At 33.0% G+C, this 20331-nt stretch overlaps 1 protein-coding gene across 11 annotated transcripts in view; it reads left to right on the top strand.

Moving 5' to 3' along the window:
- Positions 1–952: 952 nt before the first annotated feature.
- LOC121313404 (eyes absent homolog 1-like) overlaps positions 953–20331 on the top strand; it is a 52677-nt gene continuing 33298 nt past the window's right edge. Inside the window, exons 1-10 of one of the 11 annotated variants that reach the window (XM_041245903.1) lie at positions 953–1133; positions 7775–7824; positions 10022–10149; positions 11260–11325; positions 13127–13204; positions 14360–14426; positions 14778–14923; positions 15162–15299; positions 19190–19272; positions 19721–19907. In XM_041245903.1, the coding sequence (XP_041101837.1) occupies positions 10032–10149; positions 11260–11325; positions 13127–13204; positions 14360–14426; positions 14778–14923; positions 15162–15299; positions 19190–19272; positions 19721–19907 (883 nt within the window). In that variant the 5' untranslated portion in view covers positions 953–1133; positions 7775–7824; positions 10022–10031. Of the gene's footprint in view, positions 1134–2308; positions 2396–7368; positions 7825–10021; positions 10150–11259; positions 11326–13126; positions 13205–14359; positions 14427–14777; positions 14924–15161; positions 15300–19189; positions 19273–19720; positions 19908–20331 lie in introns of those variants that run through there. The other 10 variants (XM_041245904.1, XM_041245906.1, XM_041245907.1 and 7 more) reach the window with 10 other exon arrangements.

Here is a 20331-nt window from a genome sequence, read left to right as displayed (position 1 = left end):
CCATTGTTATAATTACTATATATTTCACTTTAAGCAAAGTGTTAGGTAAATGGGAACAGTAATTCACTTTACAAATGTATTTTTCATCTGTCTTTAAACAAGATATATATTTTTTTCAATATGTGTATTTATTTATTTTACTCTGGGTAGTAGTTAATAATGTTATAATTGTTAAGACACAGTGGGTTCTATTTTATTAACTCATACAAAGTCTCCTTCTTTTAATGATTTTATTAGTATTTCCATCTAACACCCTAGTAATCTATTGTCTATAATGTTTTAGATCTATGAAGTACAGTCAGTGCAAAGTCTAGGCAAACTGTTATTGGTATCTCTTTTAGATTCAAATAACTCTTCAAGTTCTAACAAGCCTAAAATATAATTTGCAGGCCAGATTATTCTGTTTATGTTAACGGCACACAGCAGTCCAGTACACTCAAAAACATTACAGGATGTTGTTTGCTGATAGCTTACTCATCGCTAGCAAAGAGTTCATTGTTAAGTTTTTACAGAATTTCTTCATGTTGCAGGACATGAAGAAAACACAATGCATTTTAAACAGCAGTCTCAAGCAATTGAAAATAATTATACTGTACAGTTCAGAAATAATTCACATGCAAAATGATATAGAAAGTTATTTTACAATTGTAAAATAAGTGTAAATAAATAAAGGTACTATAAAGTTATGTAATTAACTCCTATAGCAACTTGAAATATTGTACTGAGATATTCAAGAACTCTTGTAAATCCAATTGGAAATAAAAATGTATTTCCTCTTAACTTACTATGCTTATAATGGGGAAACTGCAGCTAGCTCTATGTATGTCAGTTTCAGTCAAGCCAGTTAAAGGTTTGCTCCTGTTGACCTGGTCTCCCTTATATGGTACAGGAGGTGATATACCACAGTTCCTTAGCGGTTCACAAGCAAAATTAAATCCTAGGTGTATGTGCAACTGGAGGCTGCAGGCAAAACATGCTCCTATTCTAAAGTCCCAACACATTTTGCTCAACTAACTCCGAAGAAGGTGGTGTCATACAGAAATGCACACTTTGCAGCAATTGGATACGTAGCAAGACAGTGTTTCCTCTTTAGAACTGTTAATATTGTGCTGCGTAGATGAATTGTCTGAAAGGTAAGGTGAGATCCTCAAATGATGCAGACATTATTAAAACATGGAATGTGTAAAAAACAAAACAAATTATTTATGTGTTTTTGTTAGATTTTTCATTTAGTTTTTAACAATTTCAGTTGTAAAAAGTAATTGGTGTTGAAAAAGTTAGTTGAGTCTTGCTTAGTATTTTGCAACATTGCTTGTTTTTTTTTTCTCTGTTTTGTATTTGCATGCTCATGACTCAAAAGTGAATTAAGATATTTTGTTATAATAGAAACAAATCTAAACTAATCAAAGTTTTACAAAAATAATGTATGCTGTCAAAACATACTAACATAATTGCTAACCTTTTTAATATATAAAGTTAATGCTGATATTTGAAATTAGTAATTTTTCTTAAACAGTTATGTACAGTAACATTAATTACTGTAACATTAATTAAGAAAATGAAAAACATGCATGCAAAATAAAGCCTCTACTAGCTAACAATTAAAAACTGTTAAAAAAATGTAATACAGAATGTAATCATTAACTTACACATATACTGGTAGCTGCTACTTGTTGAAGAAGTGCTTCCACTAGGCTGGTGAGACACAGAAGTCTGTCCAGATAGCAGAAGCTCGATAATTTACATAACGAATTTATGTGAGGGTGACTTAGATAACACTGCTGAGGTTATTAGTCGGGTTAAAACCAGTAAGGCCGACACAAGAGAAAAGCTGTGGTTTGTACTAGAAAAGCAAAAACAGAAAAAAGCCCCAAGGCTGCATGACCAGAACCACAAGATTCAGCAAACAAATAGGATGGAAGAAGGATCTGCTGTTTCTTTGTCTCAGGTTCACTGATACGATCTGGAAAAGGCTATATTGCTTAAAGCTGTAAATGACATACGGAGGTCCTGTGTTGCGCTGCTTGGCGCTCGGTGCTAACTCCCTAGTCCCTCTTCCAGCCTAGTCTTCCTGTGAAAGTCCACGGAGGAGTTCTTGTTGCTTCAGATAGCAGCTTTTTTTTTTTTTTTTTCTCCTTCCTCAGACACACAGTCAGAGCCTGCAGCAGTAATCGGACAGCTTTCATTCCAGCTCTGGTTTGCCCCACAGAGACACTGCACTGTGGCTAATGTAAAGCTTAAAAACTGTTAACACATATTTCATCCATCATAGGCCTTGTGTTGTTAAGAGCAGAGAGTTGCACTTATGCATGGTAAAAAAATGGAAAAACCTGAAGGAAATTAAAAAAGGGTAAGAAATAGAGGAAAGTCAGTGGATCCAACCGTTTTTAGTGCTGTAAGTATATGCATGTTGCTTTTTTAAATTAGGTGACCTGTCTGTAAATGTTTTTTTTGTTTTTTTTGTAATACAAGCTTTTCATTTTTGAGGTTTTCCTGTTGGAACAGTTTGAAAAGGTTTGGGCTTTTGATATAATTTAACAGTGTGTGCTTTTTAAGGTTATACTTACACTGTCTTATTTTTACAAGCAGTCTTTGCTGAAATTTAATGTAATATTCAAAACGTATTGTGGCATCTACTTGCTTGGCTAAAGAAAAATGATGTTTTAGTTTTGTTATTTAGAAAAAGCAATATAATGGTATACAAAAATAATTTTCACAGAATATGACAATTAAATCTGGCTCGCTTATTGCTATATTTTGGCAGTTTCCAGGCAGTTACTTAGTTATTTTAAAAGTACAGTTCATTTTGTATGGTAGATAATACATATTATATCATTCTGCATGGTAGCCACATAAATATGATGCTAATATATTTTCTTACTGAATGACACGATTGCTTGTTTTATACAAACCATATAAACAAATATACAAGACAGGTGTACTGAAATATTTCTGAAAATACAAAACCAAGCTGGATGCATATGACAGTTTGCTTGAGCAGGAAATTCTTTTGCTTAATAAGTTTTAAATTTTCCATGCAGCAAGCAAAACATACTGATCCCCGCAGGAGAGCCCTTTTCAGGCTGTCAGAATAAACAAAACCTACACAGTCAAAACACATGACATTTAATGGCATCTGCTGCAGCCTGGAACGTGTTACAGAGAGATAGAAACCACAAATATATATTCTAGAACAACGTGCTACGAAATTATGCTTCTGATAGTATGTTTGGTAAAAGTTTTTTTTTTTTTTTCATATGGAATGTGGATTTTTATGCTTGCTCAATTTAAATAACAATATATTTGTGTTCATGTCATGTATTTCTGTTAACATTTGCAAGTAATTCAACACAGGCATTGATAAAAGAATGACAAACATTTCTTGCTGAATTTTGTGGGGAAAATAATGCAAAAGGCATCATTTTATACCTTTATTAACAACAATAACCCAGTGAATTTATTAGGTGATAAAATAAATGTGTTGTACTTTACTAATGTGAAATATATTTTCAACAAGTTGAAATTTTAATTTAAAATTGTATAATTAAACTTAGAAAATACATAGAGACTAATACTACTACTACTACTACTAATAATAATAATAATAATAATAATAATAATAATAATAATAATAATAATAATCCTATCCATATAAGAACAAAATTGCATGATTTCTTAAATGAGAGTTTCCATTATGTTACATGATGAGCCTGTCTTTTTAATTAACTGATAATGCGCTGCCTGATTTGTATTGTTTACCTGTTGTATTTGCTTGTATATGGCCTTCATATTTTGTGAATTAAGCTTTTCTTGATAAGCTGCCATGCCAGCAGTCTCCTGCTGCTGTGTGTTTGCTAAAGGCCCAACGCATTCCGTATGTGTGCGGCCAAAGTCTTTCAAAGCTAAAAACTGTCTGCGGTGATAGACACAGAGGGCTAATTGATACTGCCTAGTTCTGCTGTTTATTAGTAAGAGACAGAGGAAACAAAACCCTAAAGCACATACCGAGCAATTAGATAGGTGGTGTTTACTAAATACAGATGTGTGTTATTTTATTAACATGATGCTGTTTGTCTCTGGAATCTGTTGCCAAAAGAGAAGGAAATGAGAACTGAGTGTCTCAAATTGACTTCACAATCACATCTCAAGAAAAAATTAAATAAAACAAATAGTTTTAAATACATATTATGATTATTCAAAAGTGTTTTAAACTCAATTAGTAAAAATATAATTATTTGAATTAATGGACTGTAGAATTCTACCAATATCTTCCTGTTAATGATTTTTGTATGTGTGTGTGTGTGTGTGTGTGTGTGTGTGTGTGTGTGTGTGTGTGTGTGTGTGTGTGTATTATATATATATATATATATTTTTTTTTTTTTCTTTTTTAAATAAAGACGTTTGTTTGATTCTGTCAGTATAGTTGGTTTTAAATGTGTAAATTTGGTCCTTCGTTTTTGGGTAGAATACTGTTGAGAATTATTATTGTTCATCCTTTTTACGTGTTTATTTTGGGTAAACTAAGCATTTTTCAACTAGAAAAATGGAAATTGTAAAAAAAATGCTTTTCAGTCTTAATTGTAATTGTATGTTGTATCTTTCTGAAACTGGAATGCAAATACTATTAAGAGTTTACTTTTTTGCAGTGTGCTATTATCATTCTGGCTTAACGTATGGTTTTCTATGAGATGCTTCTCATTTAACATTTAGCAAAGTATAAGAAAGTGGAAAAAAAAAAAAAAAACCCTCCTGGCTTTTGTGTCTCTATCCCCTGGCTCTGCGGTAGGCAGAGTGTGATAAAATGTGTGCCTTAAATCTTGTTTGATGGGCTCTCAAAGTGAGCTTGCCTTCTGGAAATAATTTGGGGGGTTGAAGAGCACAGTATTAGTAGATTTAATGTAGCTATTCAGTGGATATCTGGAGCACTGTGTCAGATTTAGTAAAATGAGGGAGACAAATTGAACATCAACAACCCCATCTGTGAAAAATTACACTTTTATTTAAAAAAAAAAAAAAAGTGAAAATCAATTTTACGTGCTTTTCCCTGATTCATCTACATTACAATTTAATTGCCTGTTGAGCAACCGATATTTAAATATTCTTTCTAAATATTTCTGACTGTCATAAGCTTGTGAAGTAATGTACTTATTTTAGGGTTTACAGTTATTTTAGACACATGGTGACATTAAGATAAAGAAAGAAAAAATGCAAGTTTGATATGGATAGTTTAACAACATTTTAGTTTCTTTGTCATCAAATAAAAACTCATTTTAAAAAGCAATTGTAAGTTCATCCTTGAAAATAAGTGTCTGCTTTTTTCTTTTTTTACAAGTTTATAAAAAACAACATGAATAGTTACTTTTTTATATAAATTGTGTGCAATTAATACAAATTTAAAAAAAAAAAAACACTAAAATAATACCCAGACAAAATGAACACTAACATATGCATTTTTATTTTTTATTTTTTTTATTTACTGCCTGAAGAAAAATTGCAAATTTATCATAGCTGTATTTACATTTAATGTTGATGCCCAGATAAAAAGCAACAAGTGAAGTGTAACGTTTTGTAAACTGTGACTAATTCTACTCACATCTGTGTCCAATTGTTGTCTGCATCTACATTCTTTGTGAGTAGATTTATTTTTCCTTGGCCACCATGTGGATTCAGCTGACCAGCTTAAGTGAAGATTTAGTTGTTTTAAAAGTTATTTTGATTAAAACGTTGTTTTAACACACAACACATGGTTTGCATAATCTGTAACTCAAAGAAATATGTAGTTTACTCCATAAAATTAAAATCATGTAAACTTGGGGTGGAAAGAAAATGCAACACGGGACATATATATATATATATATAATGTGTCTGTATGGATAGATACACACAAATAGTAAAGTATTGCTTATTTTTGTATAATATATTGATATTTAAACCACTATCATTTCTGATTTTACTCTGGTAGTTGTCATGACAATAATTTGCTTTCACTAGGAATACTGTAGTAAAAAAATGTCTGATCAGCTAAAAATACCATTTAAATAACTATCGCTGATTTGGTATATTTATAATGTAGAATTCAACTGTTATTAATAAAATCCTTTATCCTTATTATTGATATGTATAATATCAGCAGTGTCAGAAGTGTTACTGTACATCATAATTAAAATTAATTAATTAAAATCATTAAGCAATAAAAGAAAGGTCCAGTGACATCTAAACAAGTCATGAACTGTGTGGCCTTTTAGAGTTGGGATGTGTTGGACTACCAGAATTCTGGCCTCATGAATGGTTAAAAGGCTTACAATATAGGCTAATGGAAATGTGCAATTCTTGAAATAAGTAAAGTGAAGCGGTGAACAAACAGACATAAGTGAGGAGCGTTTAACTTATTTTGATGACACTTGGAGTGCCTCATCTTGCTTGGCTTTGTTCTGTGATCATCAAAGCGAAGTTGGTTCAGGTTGAATTGAAATGCACATCAAAGATGCTGAATGCAGACTTATATATAAGGCTTCATAGAAGAAAGGTTTTGTTTTTGCTTTCCAGCCACAGCCTCTCTTCACCTGGTCTATATCACCTGCTGGCAGTTTATATTGGCTTTGGTGGAAAGACCTGCATCATTACTGATTGCTCTTCACAGCCTTTCACTGCTGAGCAGAGAGAAGGCACACTCGTTAAAAACAAGGGTATTCAGTCGCTGTTTACAAAAAACAGTAGGATAAAGCAAACTATGCAAATGTCCTTTTGTTTTAGTTCACAGACAATAGCTGTTTCCTGATTGTGTGTTTTTTTGTAGTTTTTTTGGCTTTGGTCAACAGCATTTATCAGTAACATTTCATTCATGGAGAGTAAGACTATCACAGGCTTTTAAGCATGACAATCGGATCTCATCTAAACTAACACAGATATAAGAGCTTTGTAAAAATAGTCAAACTAACCAAATGTGATGATATGCTTGAGCATTGAGATGTGGCCTCAGTAAATTTTCTTTGTTAGTCATAATAAATTAAAGTCATAATAAATTGCTCTAAATCCAGGTAGTACTTGCATTTGTTTAAATGTATGTGTGTTTTGTAAAACATGTTGTTGTTCCCCTCTTAATCTTTGTCAGATGCATTTGATTGTTCGGTGCTTTAATTACCCTTTTTAGTTCACCACTCATTTACACTCATTACCTGTCTGTTTGGTAAAACTACTGCCTTGCCTTAAAACATTACTGTCATTTGAAAAGTTCCCCCTGCAGAGTTAGGCTGACACAGTTCTGCGGGAGTGCACCATGATGATCGTTAGAAACTGTCAGTGTTCAGGGAGTGGGAGTGGAGATGTATTTCAGATAGTGTCAATGGTAGATGAAAGATCATCTGAAGATGCTAGGGGTGTTATGCTTGAGTTACTTCCATTCAGCAAGTTCATTTTCCAGCAGCTACCTTTTTCAGGCATCTCTTCCTGCTTACCTTGGCTAAGCTGCTTTGCATGTTGATTGGGGGAGGGTTAATCCAGTTTGCAGCTGTCGTAGGCCAATGATGAATCACCTTCCCGGCATTTGACTGTTTTCTTCTGACATGGGGAGGAGGGTAGACCTGAAGGAGGAAACAACAGTAGAAGGGTTTAACCTAGAGACAATGTGCCTCTCTGTTGCTGGGTCTCCTCTTTTCCTATCCTGCTAGAGTATAATAATATTTGTTTCTCAGACAATGTCTATTGTGTCATGGATGGACTTGGACAGCAACACCATGCTAAAATAACAAGAAATTTTATTGTTTCTGATTGGCAGGTGAAAAAAACTCAAAGTGATTCAGATGTTTTTGATCCATCAAGTTCCAGGTAAGGACACATTGATATTTTTTCAAGCATTGTTAATTAGAACTTGACCAAAGTGTTGTCTTCATGTAAGTGAGCTGAAAGATTATGGAATGATAGCTCATCTGGATTTGCTGTGTATACTTGAAATGTTACATCTTTCATATATTAAAAAAAAAAGAAAAACAAACACTGGAGAATACACTAATTCAAGGCTACTTAAAAAATAAACAGAAAAATTTAAAATGGTCTCAGATCTGTAAGTAAAGTTAAAAAAGGAAAAGCGTCAAAATGCGTTGCTGATTTAACTTATTAACCATAAGATGTATTTAGCTTAAACTCCATACACATGGAATCTTTAAATCTCTTTGATTTGGGAATTAAAGAATTTTAGCAGGATTACTTTTAAAATAAGAAAAACTGTGTTAAAGTTGTCATTACAGATTTACCTGTAATTAAAACACTTTGTGTACTTTTCAGTTGACATTATGTTTTCAATTAAAATCCAGAAATGGCATAAACATAAACTTTCCCTATCTGATTAGTGTGTTTATCCATGCAGAAGTATATTCAGCACAGTGATAACATTCATTTAGAAGCATTCAAACGTAACGAGTTGGTTATGCTATTTTCCTAGTGAGGTTTTTACAGTTTTAACAATACATTGTAATGTAAGTCAATTATTTTTTTTTATTTTTTTTTTATAAAAAAGTGTATTTTTTGTATTTTGTTGTTATTTCTCTTTTTACAAATTTTGTTTGATAGTCAATTAGGCACTCTTTACCATTATGGCATACAAATGTGTGTGCGTGTGTGTACACAATATACTGTATGTCGGCCTGACCTCTTTTCAATAGGGCACGCTTTATATAATCCAGAAGGCAAACAAATGAGCAGACATAAAAATGTTTTTAATGCAATGGGCTTCAATGCAAACAGAGACACAATTAGGTAGTCTGCCAGTGCAAACACATACGTTAAGCAAACCTCATTCCCTGTCAGTGGACCATGGGCTTCACAATAGTTTGAAGTGCTGTATTTAGACAGCGAACCAATTGAAACTGAACAACCGCTGTATGGTATACAGCGATATATTATATGTATATATATATTGGATATATTGTATATATATATCTTATCGCGATATATATATATATATAGTTTAGTAATACATAGTTCATAACCAACGATTTTTTTTTGTTTATGTTTTTCTAATTATAATTTCAGTATTCGTGATTGTACGTGACCCTTCTAATTTTTAAAGAATGCTCTAATAAAGTCTCTTATACAGTAGTGCTGTCATGTTTTGCTGCATTGTGTTTGAAGCATTAACTAACTAGTGCTGAATTACTAGAAAATAAATATAAAAAGAATACTGTTTGGCATGTATTAAATATGAATTACATTCTCGCTAAATAGCTACTCAATGAAAACAGTTATTTAATAGGTTATTAAACATATCAGGCCATATTTTAAACCAAACAATTAAGTAAGGTTTCTTAAACCCTATGAATTTGCTTGCTTTTTATTTTGTTAACATTATGGTGGAATTGTCCAATGGTTAGTTAATTACAGGAGCAAGCTTAGAAAATGTGGCCGATTAATTAGAAATTTGCTATTTGTTTTATTCTTTAATTTATTATCATGTGTTTGGGGTGCATAAGTGGTTGATAAGTAATTAATGAGCTATTCAATTCTGAATTAGCCTAATTAGCTACTCCTGCTTACTAAATTAGCTGATCCTTAAAATATAGGTGGCGATATTTACAAAGAATTTACCACAGGTATTCTTTTTTGTAATATTAAATAACTCAGGAGACTGTTTCAAGAGCTCCGACGTGCACCTTACATGTTGTTTGCTAGTCCTGTAGATCTGTTTTTTGTGGTACAAAAAAAAATGGTGCAAACTAAAGAAAATGTTTTTTTTTTTTTTTTTTTTTGTAAATGTGGCAGTATTTATTTGTGTTAAATTATGTTCTTGTTATTTCCAATCCTCTCTTCAAAATCACACAAACAAATTACACTTAGAATAAATAATATTCAGCGTGTTTATTTGTAGAATACATATAAACAACCTAGATCATATTTCACTTCTCTGAACCGAACTGTACACAAAAGCACAAGCCTGATTTAGCATATATCAAGTTAAGCTTTAAGTCTCTTATTGATAGTTTTAAATACGACACAAAGCAAGACGTAAATTGCCCGTGTTTTGCTTTAGGTCTGTGGAAATGCAGGATCTAGCCAGCCCACTCAGTCGAGTAAGTGGAAGCAGTGAATCCCCTAATGGTCCAACACTTGACAACTCACATAACAATAATAATTCCATGACACCAAATGGCACAGAAGGTGGGTGTCTGTGTTTTTCTTTTCTTTCTTATAATTGATTAATTGTATACATGGCACTGGTTAATACATTTGCATTTTATATTCTGACATTATAATGGTTGGATTGGCTGTACTCATACCTATTATCTGCAGAATTGCATATCAATATATCAATATATTTACATACATTATGATATATATATATTATATAATATATCTATATAATTGATATATATTATATATATAATATATATAATATAAATGTAATCTGTATTTTTTTACATAGTTTACAAAAATGTATGAGTAGATTAGTTTGCTAGTTCATCCATAACCTTTACTGTTCTCTGTACACTTTACAGATTAACTAAATTTAAAAACAATCTATGAATATAATTAAATCTGACTATAGAACTCTTAGTTCTAGTTTTGTAGATTATTAAATGCAAACCAACACTAACTAAAGCTTGCATTTACAAACATGAATGCTCTTCACTGCTTGACAGTAAAACCATAAAAGCTGAAACAGCTCAGCTTGTAGTTTGCATAGAATTAAAAATGTAGTTCCTCATTCATAGGGGAGAGGGGACATATTTGTAAAAAAAACAAACAAGCAAAATGCAAAGCAAAAACTATACAGTAGTAAGAGGATAGAGAAGACAGATCAATCACTCATGAACGTAGGTTTCAAATTAGGCTTGTTGTAATTACTGTTTCATGCTAAGGGGTTTTCTTTTTTGTGTTAAGAACATCTCTTTTTGAAGAAAAGGTGATACAATTTTTAAATGTTTGCCTTTCTGCCCAAGCTATAACCTCTGAATATGCCGCTTATAACCTGTTGAAAGTAGTAGAATGAGCCTGCCTATTTTGATCATAGTGACATAACAACTCACATATTTAGGAATGCAAACAAATAAACTAGTAAACAGGGTCTGCTTTCTGGAAACACAGAATACACAATGTCAGACTGTGGTACATACCATGTTGAGAGTAACATAGAACATGATTGTGGGCGACTGACTCTTTAAATGAGAGCAGGGTTGCTGACTATGTAAAGCTAGTATGCAATGACCATTGAGAAGCAGAAGCTGACTGTATATTTAGTCACTCTCCTTTGCCATTTCCCCTCCTTAGGTGATACCATCACTATGCTCACCACTGCAGACTGGTTGTTAAGTTCTAGTACAGAGACCACTGCAGGTTTGTGAACTTCTGATGCTAGAGTGAATTTGCAATACCTGGCAGTTGTATATTAAAAACATTGGTTCTTTTTTGATTCATTTCAGAATATATAACATGAATGTATATTCCTTTCGATCAGTATTTTAAAAGTAGGAAATTCTACCTCTCTAAAATTATCCCCTGACCTGATTTGTGCATTGTTGGTAGTAGAATCAAATAATTAACTTTTTTGTTACGTAACTTCCTTTTGAATTGCTTGTATTGAACTTCCTATAAAATCTTGTAGTCTGGATTAAGACAAAAAAATAACTTCTATCAAGTATTGCATCTCTCATTAATTAGGATTTTATTATGGCATCGATTGTTGTGTCATGCTTCTCGTGTTAAAGGCATGGTTTGAAATTATTTTTGCTGAAATCTGTTCTTTCATAAATTAATTAATCAGATTTGTGGGGAAATGCATGTGTTTAGTGTTTCTGAAGGCAGAGTTTAAACATGTGCGATGATATGAGTAAAAGTTGTCTATTGTGCATGCCCTGGGATAGTCCTGAATATTCAAACGTGCATTGCTATGCTGATGTGTATTCAAATATACTGTACACCAGCATGTGCTTCATTTGTAGTGTGAGCTAAATAAAAATGTGTTAAACAGGACAGCAAAAGTGTAATAATGAAGGGTTTAAATGGACAAGGCTCCATACCCACATTATACATTTGTTTTTAAATTAGTCTTTTAATAAAAATCCACCTTCCTGAGGTGAAGCTGATTTATTGCAAAGAGTTGTGGTATCTCCCAGACATCTGCAAGCTTGTCTTTAACTCCCATCATTTTAGTTTAGTAGCAAGGAACCACCAATGTCAGTACATTGTATGAACATCATTTTGATTGGTCAAGGTGAATTTCAAGCATACTGAAAGGCCCTCATCCTATTGAGAGTAGCCATTCGCTGTCCTGATGTTATTTTAAACATGGGATCTTATGCTCTTCCTATGTAGTTAATGTTGGAAACTGTCAGTAATATAACTTCTTAGAAGTGTTGTCTTAAAATGTAATCATGACTCATTTGTCATATTGAAAGAAAAGCATACATTCATTTGGCCTGCAATACACCAGGCTTGAGTCATGCTCCCTTTATATTATGCTGTTAACAATATATCACTGTATGCTTTTCAATAACAAATATTGTAGTTTTAGCACAAGTGGTGTGGTTCATAACTATGCCTTTAAATTCTTGTGATAACTTTACTGGGGGATTACAAACATTGACTGTCTAGATGCATGATAATAATAAAGAAGGAAATTCACAATGTGGCCAAGTTTCATTCAGTTTGCACCAGTGCAAAGTTAACCCTAATTTTTTTGCTACGTGATAAAAAAATGTGTATATATATATATATATTTTAAACAACCAAAAAAACAAATTTTAACGGTACCCAAGTAGTTTCTTGGTAGTTTTTATAAAGTTATTGGATTTTTTTTTTTTTTTTTTTTCAGATAAAACTATGCACTGGATTAAACCAAACCAGCATTGGGCCAAGTGTTCATGATACAGGGATGAGAATATTGAGATTGGCTGGTTTCAGCCTCTTTTGTAGTTTGTTTTGGTGGAAAACATTTTTTAAAATGTGTATTTAGTTTTTCATAAAAATGGATACACTCAACTGCAACACCTGAAGTGAAATTTTGAACTTAGATTTATGTTTAGAGCTGTTGGTAACCTGTGGGCCCTAAATCTCATTTCTCACTGCTGTATATATTATATTATGCATTTTATAAATGGTACTATAACATTAACAAGCCCTACTCCTACATTTGCAGTTAAAACAGAGCCAATGAGCAACAGTGACATTGCCACAGCGACAGCGGACGGGTCTTTAGACAGTTTCTCAGAATCAGGTAAGGTGAACAGCTTTGTACCAAAAGCCAATTTATTACCTACAAATGAACCATATAATCCACATAAGTCATCCTGCTAAGCAGGCCCCCAAGATATGCCCCTCTTGCTAAATTACCATGATAAAAAAGGATGAAAAGGTGTGCTTGGTTATAATTTAGAAGCAGCTGCCTGACTGTCTGACTTAGTAATTACAACTTAAGGCCTCTCCTTTTGATTATTTTTTTAATTTATTTTTTTATTAATGGTACGATGTAGAATTTGTCTAATGAGGCTTCTAATCTACTCAGAAATATAAGTTGCCAGATAGCTGCAGCTTGCACTAAACCATTTTAAACAGTACAGAATTACTTAAAAGGAGTTATGTTTTAAATTCTAGTAATCTATAAAATGCCCAGGTTTTCACCAGAAAATGAAATTTGCAAGCTAATAATTAAAGTGGTGGTTTTAGCTTTCCATTCACTGGCTGATGAGCATAAAAAGTCACCACCTTAATCAACATCTGACTAGGCATCTGAAGGTTTTTTGGGGTTTTTTTTTGCATTTGATTGAATGTGTTTTTATCATATAGAGATTTGAAATCCTGATTTTGAGGAACTCGTTTTTGATTCTATGAGCAGTTTATAGTCAGCTGTTGCTTTGTGTGAGTGTATGTGTCTTAAGTAGAGGTAATTTTACAGTTGAAAACAGCATCAATTATATTCTGTTTTTTATGTTTCAGAAATAATATTGTTAAGATGTTACCTTTAATTACAGTTGTCTCTTCGTTAGTATGCCTCTGAGACCTGCTGCAAACAAGAAATTAATTATTATCGTCAGGCTGAAGAAAATGATTTACCTTTTTCCTAGGTGTGGTGCCTGCTTCTTTTATTCTGTGTATCGCATTGTAAAAATGCTCCCTTGACAGTGTTGGATATTACAGATGGTAGCTTGTTACATAAAGTCAGCAGAAAAAAAATAAAACTGTTACCTGATTATTTTACTCTTCATTTTTAACCTGATCAGGTTATAGCAATAAACAGAGTAATGCAGTGTAATTACATTCTCCTTGGATTCCAGAAGTTCTGTTGGCAAAAAATAACATTTACCTTATTTTCTAATGTTTAAATATGTGCTTGTTTGTGTTTTTCTTTTCTTTTCTTTTCAATTTTATTCAGCTATTGGAAACAGTGGCTTCAGCCCAAGACAAACTCACCAGTTCTCTGCACAGATCTATCCTTCCAAGTAAGGCTTCTTTTATTTTTCTTTGAAAAAATAAGCACCTTCTTGCTTAATTCAGGGCCCTAATTAGATCCTTCTGTTATATCAGGATTTGAAACTTGTTTTGTTTCTCTGGATGTTTGCTACTTGCATATTGTGAAATCGGCTGTAATTATTATTTTTCAAAAAAATGTCCATTGTGACGTATTAGTCTTTCACAATGTATATACAATGTTTGATTGCTATCTTTCTTAATTCAGCGCATTGTTTGGATCAAGTAACACAGTATCAATACATTTGTCAGTTAGCACATGCAGCTACATGTTTTTGGATCTAATGGAAGGCCTTGCTTTTTTCTGACATGTTGACAAATAGCAGACCATATCCACATATTCTGCCTACCCCTTCATCACAAACTATGGCTGCATATGGACAGACGCAGTACACTACAGGAATGCAGCAAGCAGCCGCTTATGCTACCTATCCACAGCCTGGCCAGGCTTATGGAATTCCTGCTTATGGTAATAACCCTATTTATTACTAGTCGTTGTTGCTGAATATGCGAGAGGAAAAAAAAATAAAAAATCTTTCCAGTAATTTTGTGCCTTCGTTATTTTATACCCAGACTAGCTAATTATTGTAGTTGAAAAAAGACAATGCTTATATTAGGGAAACATACTGTAGTACTTTTCTTACATGTGTCATTGAAAACAAAAAAGCATTAAGATCATACAAATGTGATATCACTAACTGATCTAGGTACATTATGGGCAGGCATCAAGACAGAAAGCGGGCTGACCCAAGCACAGTCTCCAGGACAGACTGGATTTCTAAACTACGGTTCAAGCTTTACAACCCCTCAGACAGGGCAGGCGCCTTACAGCTATCAGATGCAAGGTTAGTGTCACTGTTCACGCTTTCTGTAGTAAGTGGAGGAAACTAAACATTTATTTGTCTAACCGAAAGAATAAAAATTGCCAGAGTGGGATATTTAAAGTATTTTGCCTTAAATAGATTTGAATTGCCCCCTGTGTTACGGCAATGTACAATGTCTATAATTCATTGAGTAATGGTGACAGTAGTATGTGTGCATTTATCTTATTGGAAGCATGTCTTATCGTTGGAGACAGGTGCTGTTTCCAGTACTGTTGTTTAAGTTCCTCCTATCACAAATAACACATAAAATAAATTTTAAAACACTTGGCCATCAGTGGATTAACTAGACTAGATAATGTCCCCATTATGTAGCTTTTACAGTATATTGATTGGATCTCTCACAATCACCAGGGAGACACACTTTAACTTATGACAATGACCAATGTAACTAAGCTGCTGCAGGGGTTAGACCATATGATGCTTTTCTAGACTCAAGCACAGCAATTATTGGCAATCTGTTCCCAGCTGCCAAACATAAATACAATTAGATTTATGTTTTTACACGTTACTTACATGTGTGATAATTGGCAGCTTATGTGACATTTATGTATGTTTAAGAAAAAAAAATGTTTTGGCATGGTCAAAGCTAATGGTCTTTGCTGCTATTTTGTGTAATTGTATCAATTTTATAATGTTTTTTTTTTTACAATTAGTTATGGAATCAGATTTTTCAGTCTGTTAGTTGTGTGCATGTAGACTCAAACACGCAGACACATTATTTGAAAAGTTTAGCAAGGACCATGTGTTTACTACAGTATAGTATATTATAATAACGATCCAGTCTTTCTAGCTTTTATTTTAAGTATTATGGATGTGAGGTTGAAAACAGAAAACAGTTTGCACAGGTTTTGAAGAAACAGCAAATGGTAGTCTAGATTTAACTTTTAAAGAGCCCATCTGGACTTGGTAGGCTATTCTCTAGAGAGTTGTACTAACTTCTGCCACAGATATTGTGCACTAATGATGGACGTGTAAGAAGACTGATCAAGCAAAGCAAATGGGTTTCCATGGGAGGCCAGTGCATGGACTGGAAAAGAGAACTGCCCTTGGGAACTACAGACTAGCCCCAGCAGGCGTTCATTCTTCAAATGCTGGCCGAGGTTTTTTGCTTTTATGTGGGCCCTCATGCACTGCTGAGGGGACCTTTTGCTCTGCAAGTTGCAGCTTTTATCTCTGTTTGAACTGCCTGTCAAGCTAATTTGTTTTACAAAAAGGTTTCCTTGTTTCACTTTTTAATGCTTTTGTAATAAAGATTCACAATTTACAAATGACAAAACTTACAAAAATGACACAGCAGCTTACCTAAAGTATTTAAAAATAAATACATTAATTAATTAGTATTGATGTAAATGTAACTTTTTATTTTTTTTTTATCTTTCGCATTCTAATTTATTTACAGCTAAAAGTTTTGCATCACCTACAATTTTAGGATTGAGACATAATTAAAAAAAGAAAAACTAGCAACATAATTTAGATCCGTTATTACATTGGTTACATTGGTTACGTTGGTTACATGTAACCAAAGAAAATACAAAATGAGATTGCATAATTCTACTGCAAGCCATAATAGTAGTAGAGTTTTTTACGTTAGGTTTATAATGCCACCTTTTTTAATTTGTCAGTTTTTTGTTAAGTATATATGGAAAACTGCAAAGCGCTATGTAATTCAATATGTTAATGTAACATTATTCAGCAGGTTTCATTCAACTTTATGAAGCAAAATTAATTAATTCTGTAGGGTTATGCAAACCTTTTGGCCATAGCTGTAAGTGGTTAGAACCAAGACCGCTGATTAGCCCACATGGCAGCTTGTAACGAACCCATTTCACATTTGTTAAGGTCTGTAAGACCTCCCCTGCAGCTAGTGATGACCACAGGATAAAAGGGCTTTGCTTTTTGCTTACCTGAACAGAGGTATAATTACCTTTTAATTTAAATGCAGTAAATTAATCTCCAGTGCATTATGACAAAAGGTAGTAATAACTAAAGTTTATTTTTGTTATTAGATCTTTGGAAGTAGTATGTACAAATCTTAATACCTCGGCTAGCAACACTTTTAGAATTTGTACAAGGTAGTTTTGTTTTACTTGCTTCTGTTGTTTTTCAATTCTGAATTTATACAATTTAAGAAAATGGTAATACTTTGTGAGGTAAATGAATGTTTTCCTTATAATCCATTAAAATAAATGTGAGTGAATCTGTATAATTTTCTTATGCAGAAAGCAAATGAAAGTGGTTTGCTGTTTTGACAGATTTTTTTTTAAAATATATATTCACTTTTTCATATAATACAGTATAATACAATTCACTTTTATATAGTGCTCTTCATGCAAACATTCCAGGGTGCTTTACATATATATATGCTTTACGATATATATATATATATATATATAGATATATATATATATATATATATATATATATATATATATATATAATAAGCAAACTCAACAGATATGTTTTTAAAATTGATTTAAAAATGTCAACTGTGCCAGCATTCCTGATATAATTTGGAATGGAGTTCCAAAGGCAGGAAGCAGAACTACTAATGGCCCTTGCAGCTCCTGATTTCAGCCGACTTCTAGGAGCAACTTGGAGGCCAGCATTTACTGATCTCAGGGTACAACTAGTGGCATAAGGTACCAACAGTTCCTGCAAATATAGTATACATTAAATATATTATTCATTTACACTGCACTGACACCTTCATGAAAGTATTTTTTGATATCAGTGAATTCCATATTTTAATGATGAAAGCTAGAAAGATGATTACAAAAACTGTTTCTTCTTTATGCCAGAACTATATACTGTATAAAGATACCAGAACCTTAAGTGGCTTATCAAGATCAATGTAGATGCAGAAACAACGTGTGTAATTTACTTTTTCTTTTTTTTTTTTCTTTTGGTGGCAAAGCTTATTGAAAAAAGAAATAAAAAAAAAACGATCAATTGCAACCAATAAAAAGCATATGCTTAATGTAAGTTATTTGGAAAGAATCCAGTTTCCTTTCAGGGATGTTGCTTAAAACAAAGTGGTTAATAATTATTGGAGGGGTAAAGTCCATGAAATCGTATTTTCTCACAGATGTTCATTGATGTCAGTATTCAGGTGGAGACTAAAGATGTATTAAAAAGGCACAAGTCATTTAAGCTAACATGGACTTGTCAGCCTCTGGGGCTTTCCCTTGCAGCTATTATAATTCATACCATGTATATTATTAAGTCATTAGATGGTATCTCTGTTTGATTGATTTAATTACCTGAAGGTGCTTCTTGAAGCCACCAATTCAATAAAGGGTAGACAGACATGCATATTCATTGGCCAATATGTCAGAAGAAAAAGTCTTCCCCCCTTTTCTCCTGTGCCTCGCACACAACAGCTGTACTGTTCAGCTTATTGTTTGCTAGGCTGTGACTGAAAGCAAGTGGGTTGCCCCTCACCCACCACACTTCATTGAAAAGAACTGGGCTATGACAGCCATGATCTGAGCACTGATAAAGATCTGAGCTTCAGGAAGGAAAAGAAAGATAAGGCTTGTGTGTCAGTCTTATTTCCTTGTGCTATGTTGCAGCTTATACAGTATCTACTGTTCTTTTTTTAAAACATTTGTATTATTGGTATTTCCTTTTTGCAGATTAGACAGTTCCCAAATAAATTAGCCTGTTGCGTTCAGAAAATAAACACTCAGAAAGAAGAATGTTAACATACATAGAGATTTTATAAGAATCGAGATTCATGAGAAATCATGCATATAATACATAGATATAATAATAAAGTCCCTTTGTTATTGGGAATAGTGATTGCTAAGTGTTCTTATAATAATGTAACTATATTTTGTCTTTCTATTTAGGTGGCAGTTTTACAACAACGTCAGGACTTTATGCAGGAAGCAATTCCCTCACAAATTCTGCAGGATTTAATAGTTCACAACAGGTAGTTGAACAGTATTTGAATTGTTTACAGATATGGAAATTGCTGTACATTTACATACCTGGAAAAAAAAAAGTGTTGTTGTATTATGAGATTTTATTTTATTTTATTTTTTAATAAGCTCATGCTGTCCACTAGTATCTAGAGTATATATATATTATATATATATATATATATATATATTATATATATAGTATAGAGAGAGAGAGAGAGAGAGAGAGAGAGAGAGAGAGAGAGAGAGAGAGAGATCCTATATATATATATATGTTTTACAGTGGACACAACAATTACTAATACTTCCAGTACATCTGCCAAAAAAGAAGAAAAAAGAAAATTATAGACCAGATGCAAAATTTAGCCAACATATGTTTGCATTTATGTTTTGGAATCTGTGCTGTAAAGTAGCAACATTAACAGGGTAATCTCATGTCACTCTTCTCTTGTGTTGTAGGATTATCCTTCTTACCCAGCTTTTGGCCAAGGTCAGTATGCACAGTATTACAGCAGCTCACCCTACACTTCCCCTTATATGACAAGCAACAACACCAGCCCGACGACACCCTCTACCACGGCAACATACCAGCTTCAAGAACCCCCGTCTGGCATCGCCAGTCAAGCTGTTACAGATCCTACCACAGGTATGGAGTTTTACTACCTTATAGTGTTTACAGAGTGTATGCTTCAGTAGCAACATGCTGTAGTTTCACTGTAAATTATACCTACAAATTTATATGACTTCCAAAATAATTTCTTAAGAATATATCTGAATAGCTTATGTTTGCTAGTTTATGTCTAGTGATTTTATAATTATACAGGTTTAAATGAAATATGAAAGCTAGCACTTTAATTGAATTTGTGTCCTTCAAAGTGAACAGATCTACTATAGAATAGTAACAGCAGCAAGCGTGGTGAATATCTATGGGACCTCTGAAGCAAAATCATTTTTGTGAGCCCCAGCCATCCCTATGGTATGCGAGTTAAATGAGAGTAGCGGTTCTTGTTATTTGAAAAACTGATGATAATAACAGTGAGTATCAAAAGAACAGTTATGTTTTAATGTAA

This window comes from Polyodon spathula, chromosome 3, assembly GCF_017654505.1.
Source record: "Polyodon spathula isolate WHYD16114869_AA chromosome 3, ASM1765450v1, whole genome shotgun sequence".
In the NCBI taxonomy this organism is placed as follows: Eukaryota; Metazoa; Chordata; class Actinopteri; order Acipenseriformes; family Polyodontidae; genus Polyodon; species Polyodon spathula.
Note: the sequence above shows the minus strand (reverse complement) of the source record. Positions and strands in the feature narration are given on the sequence as shown.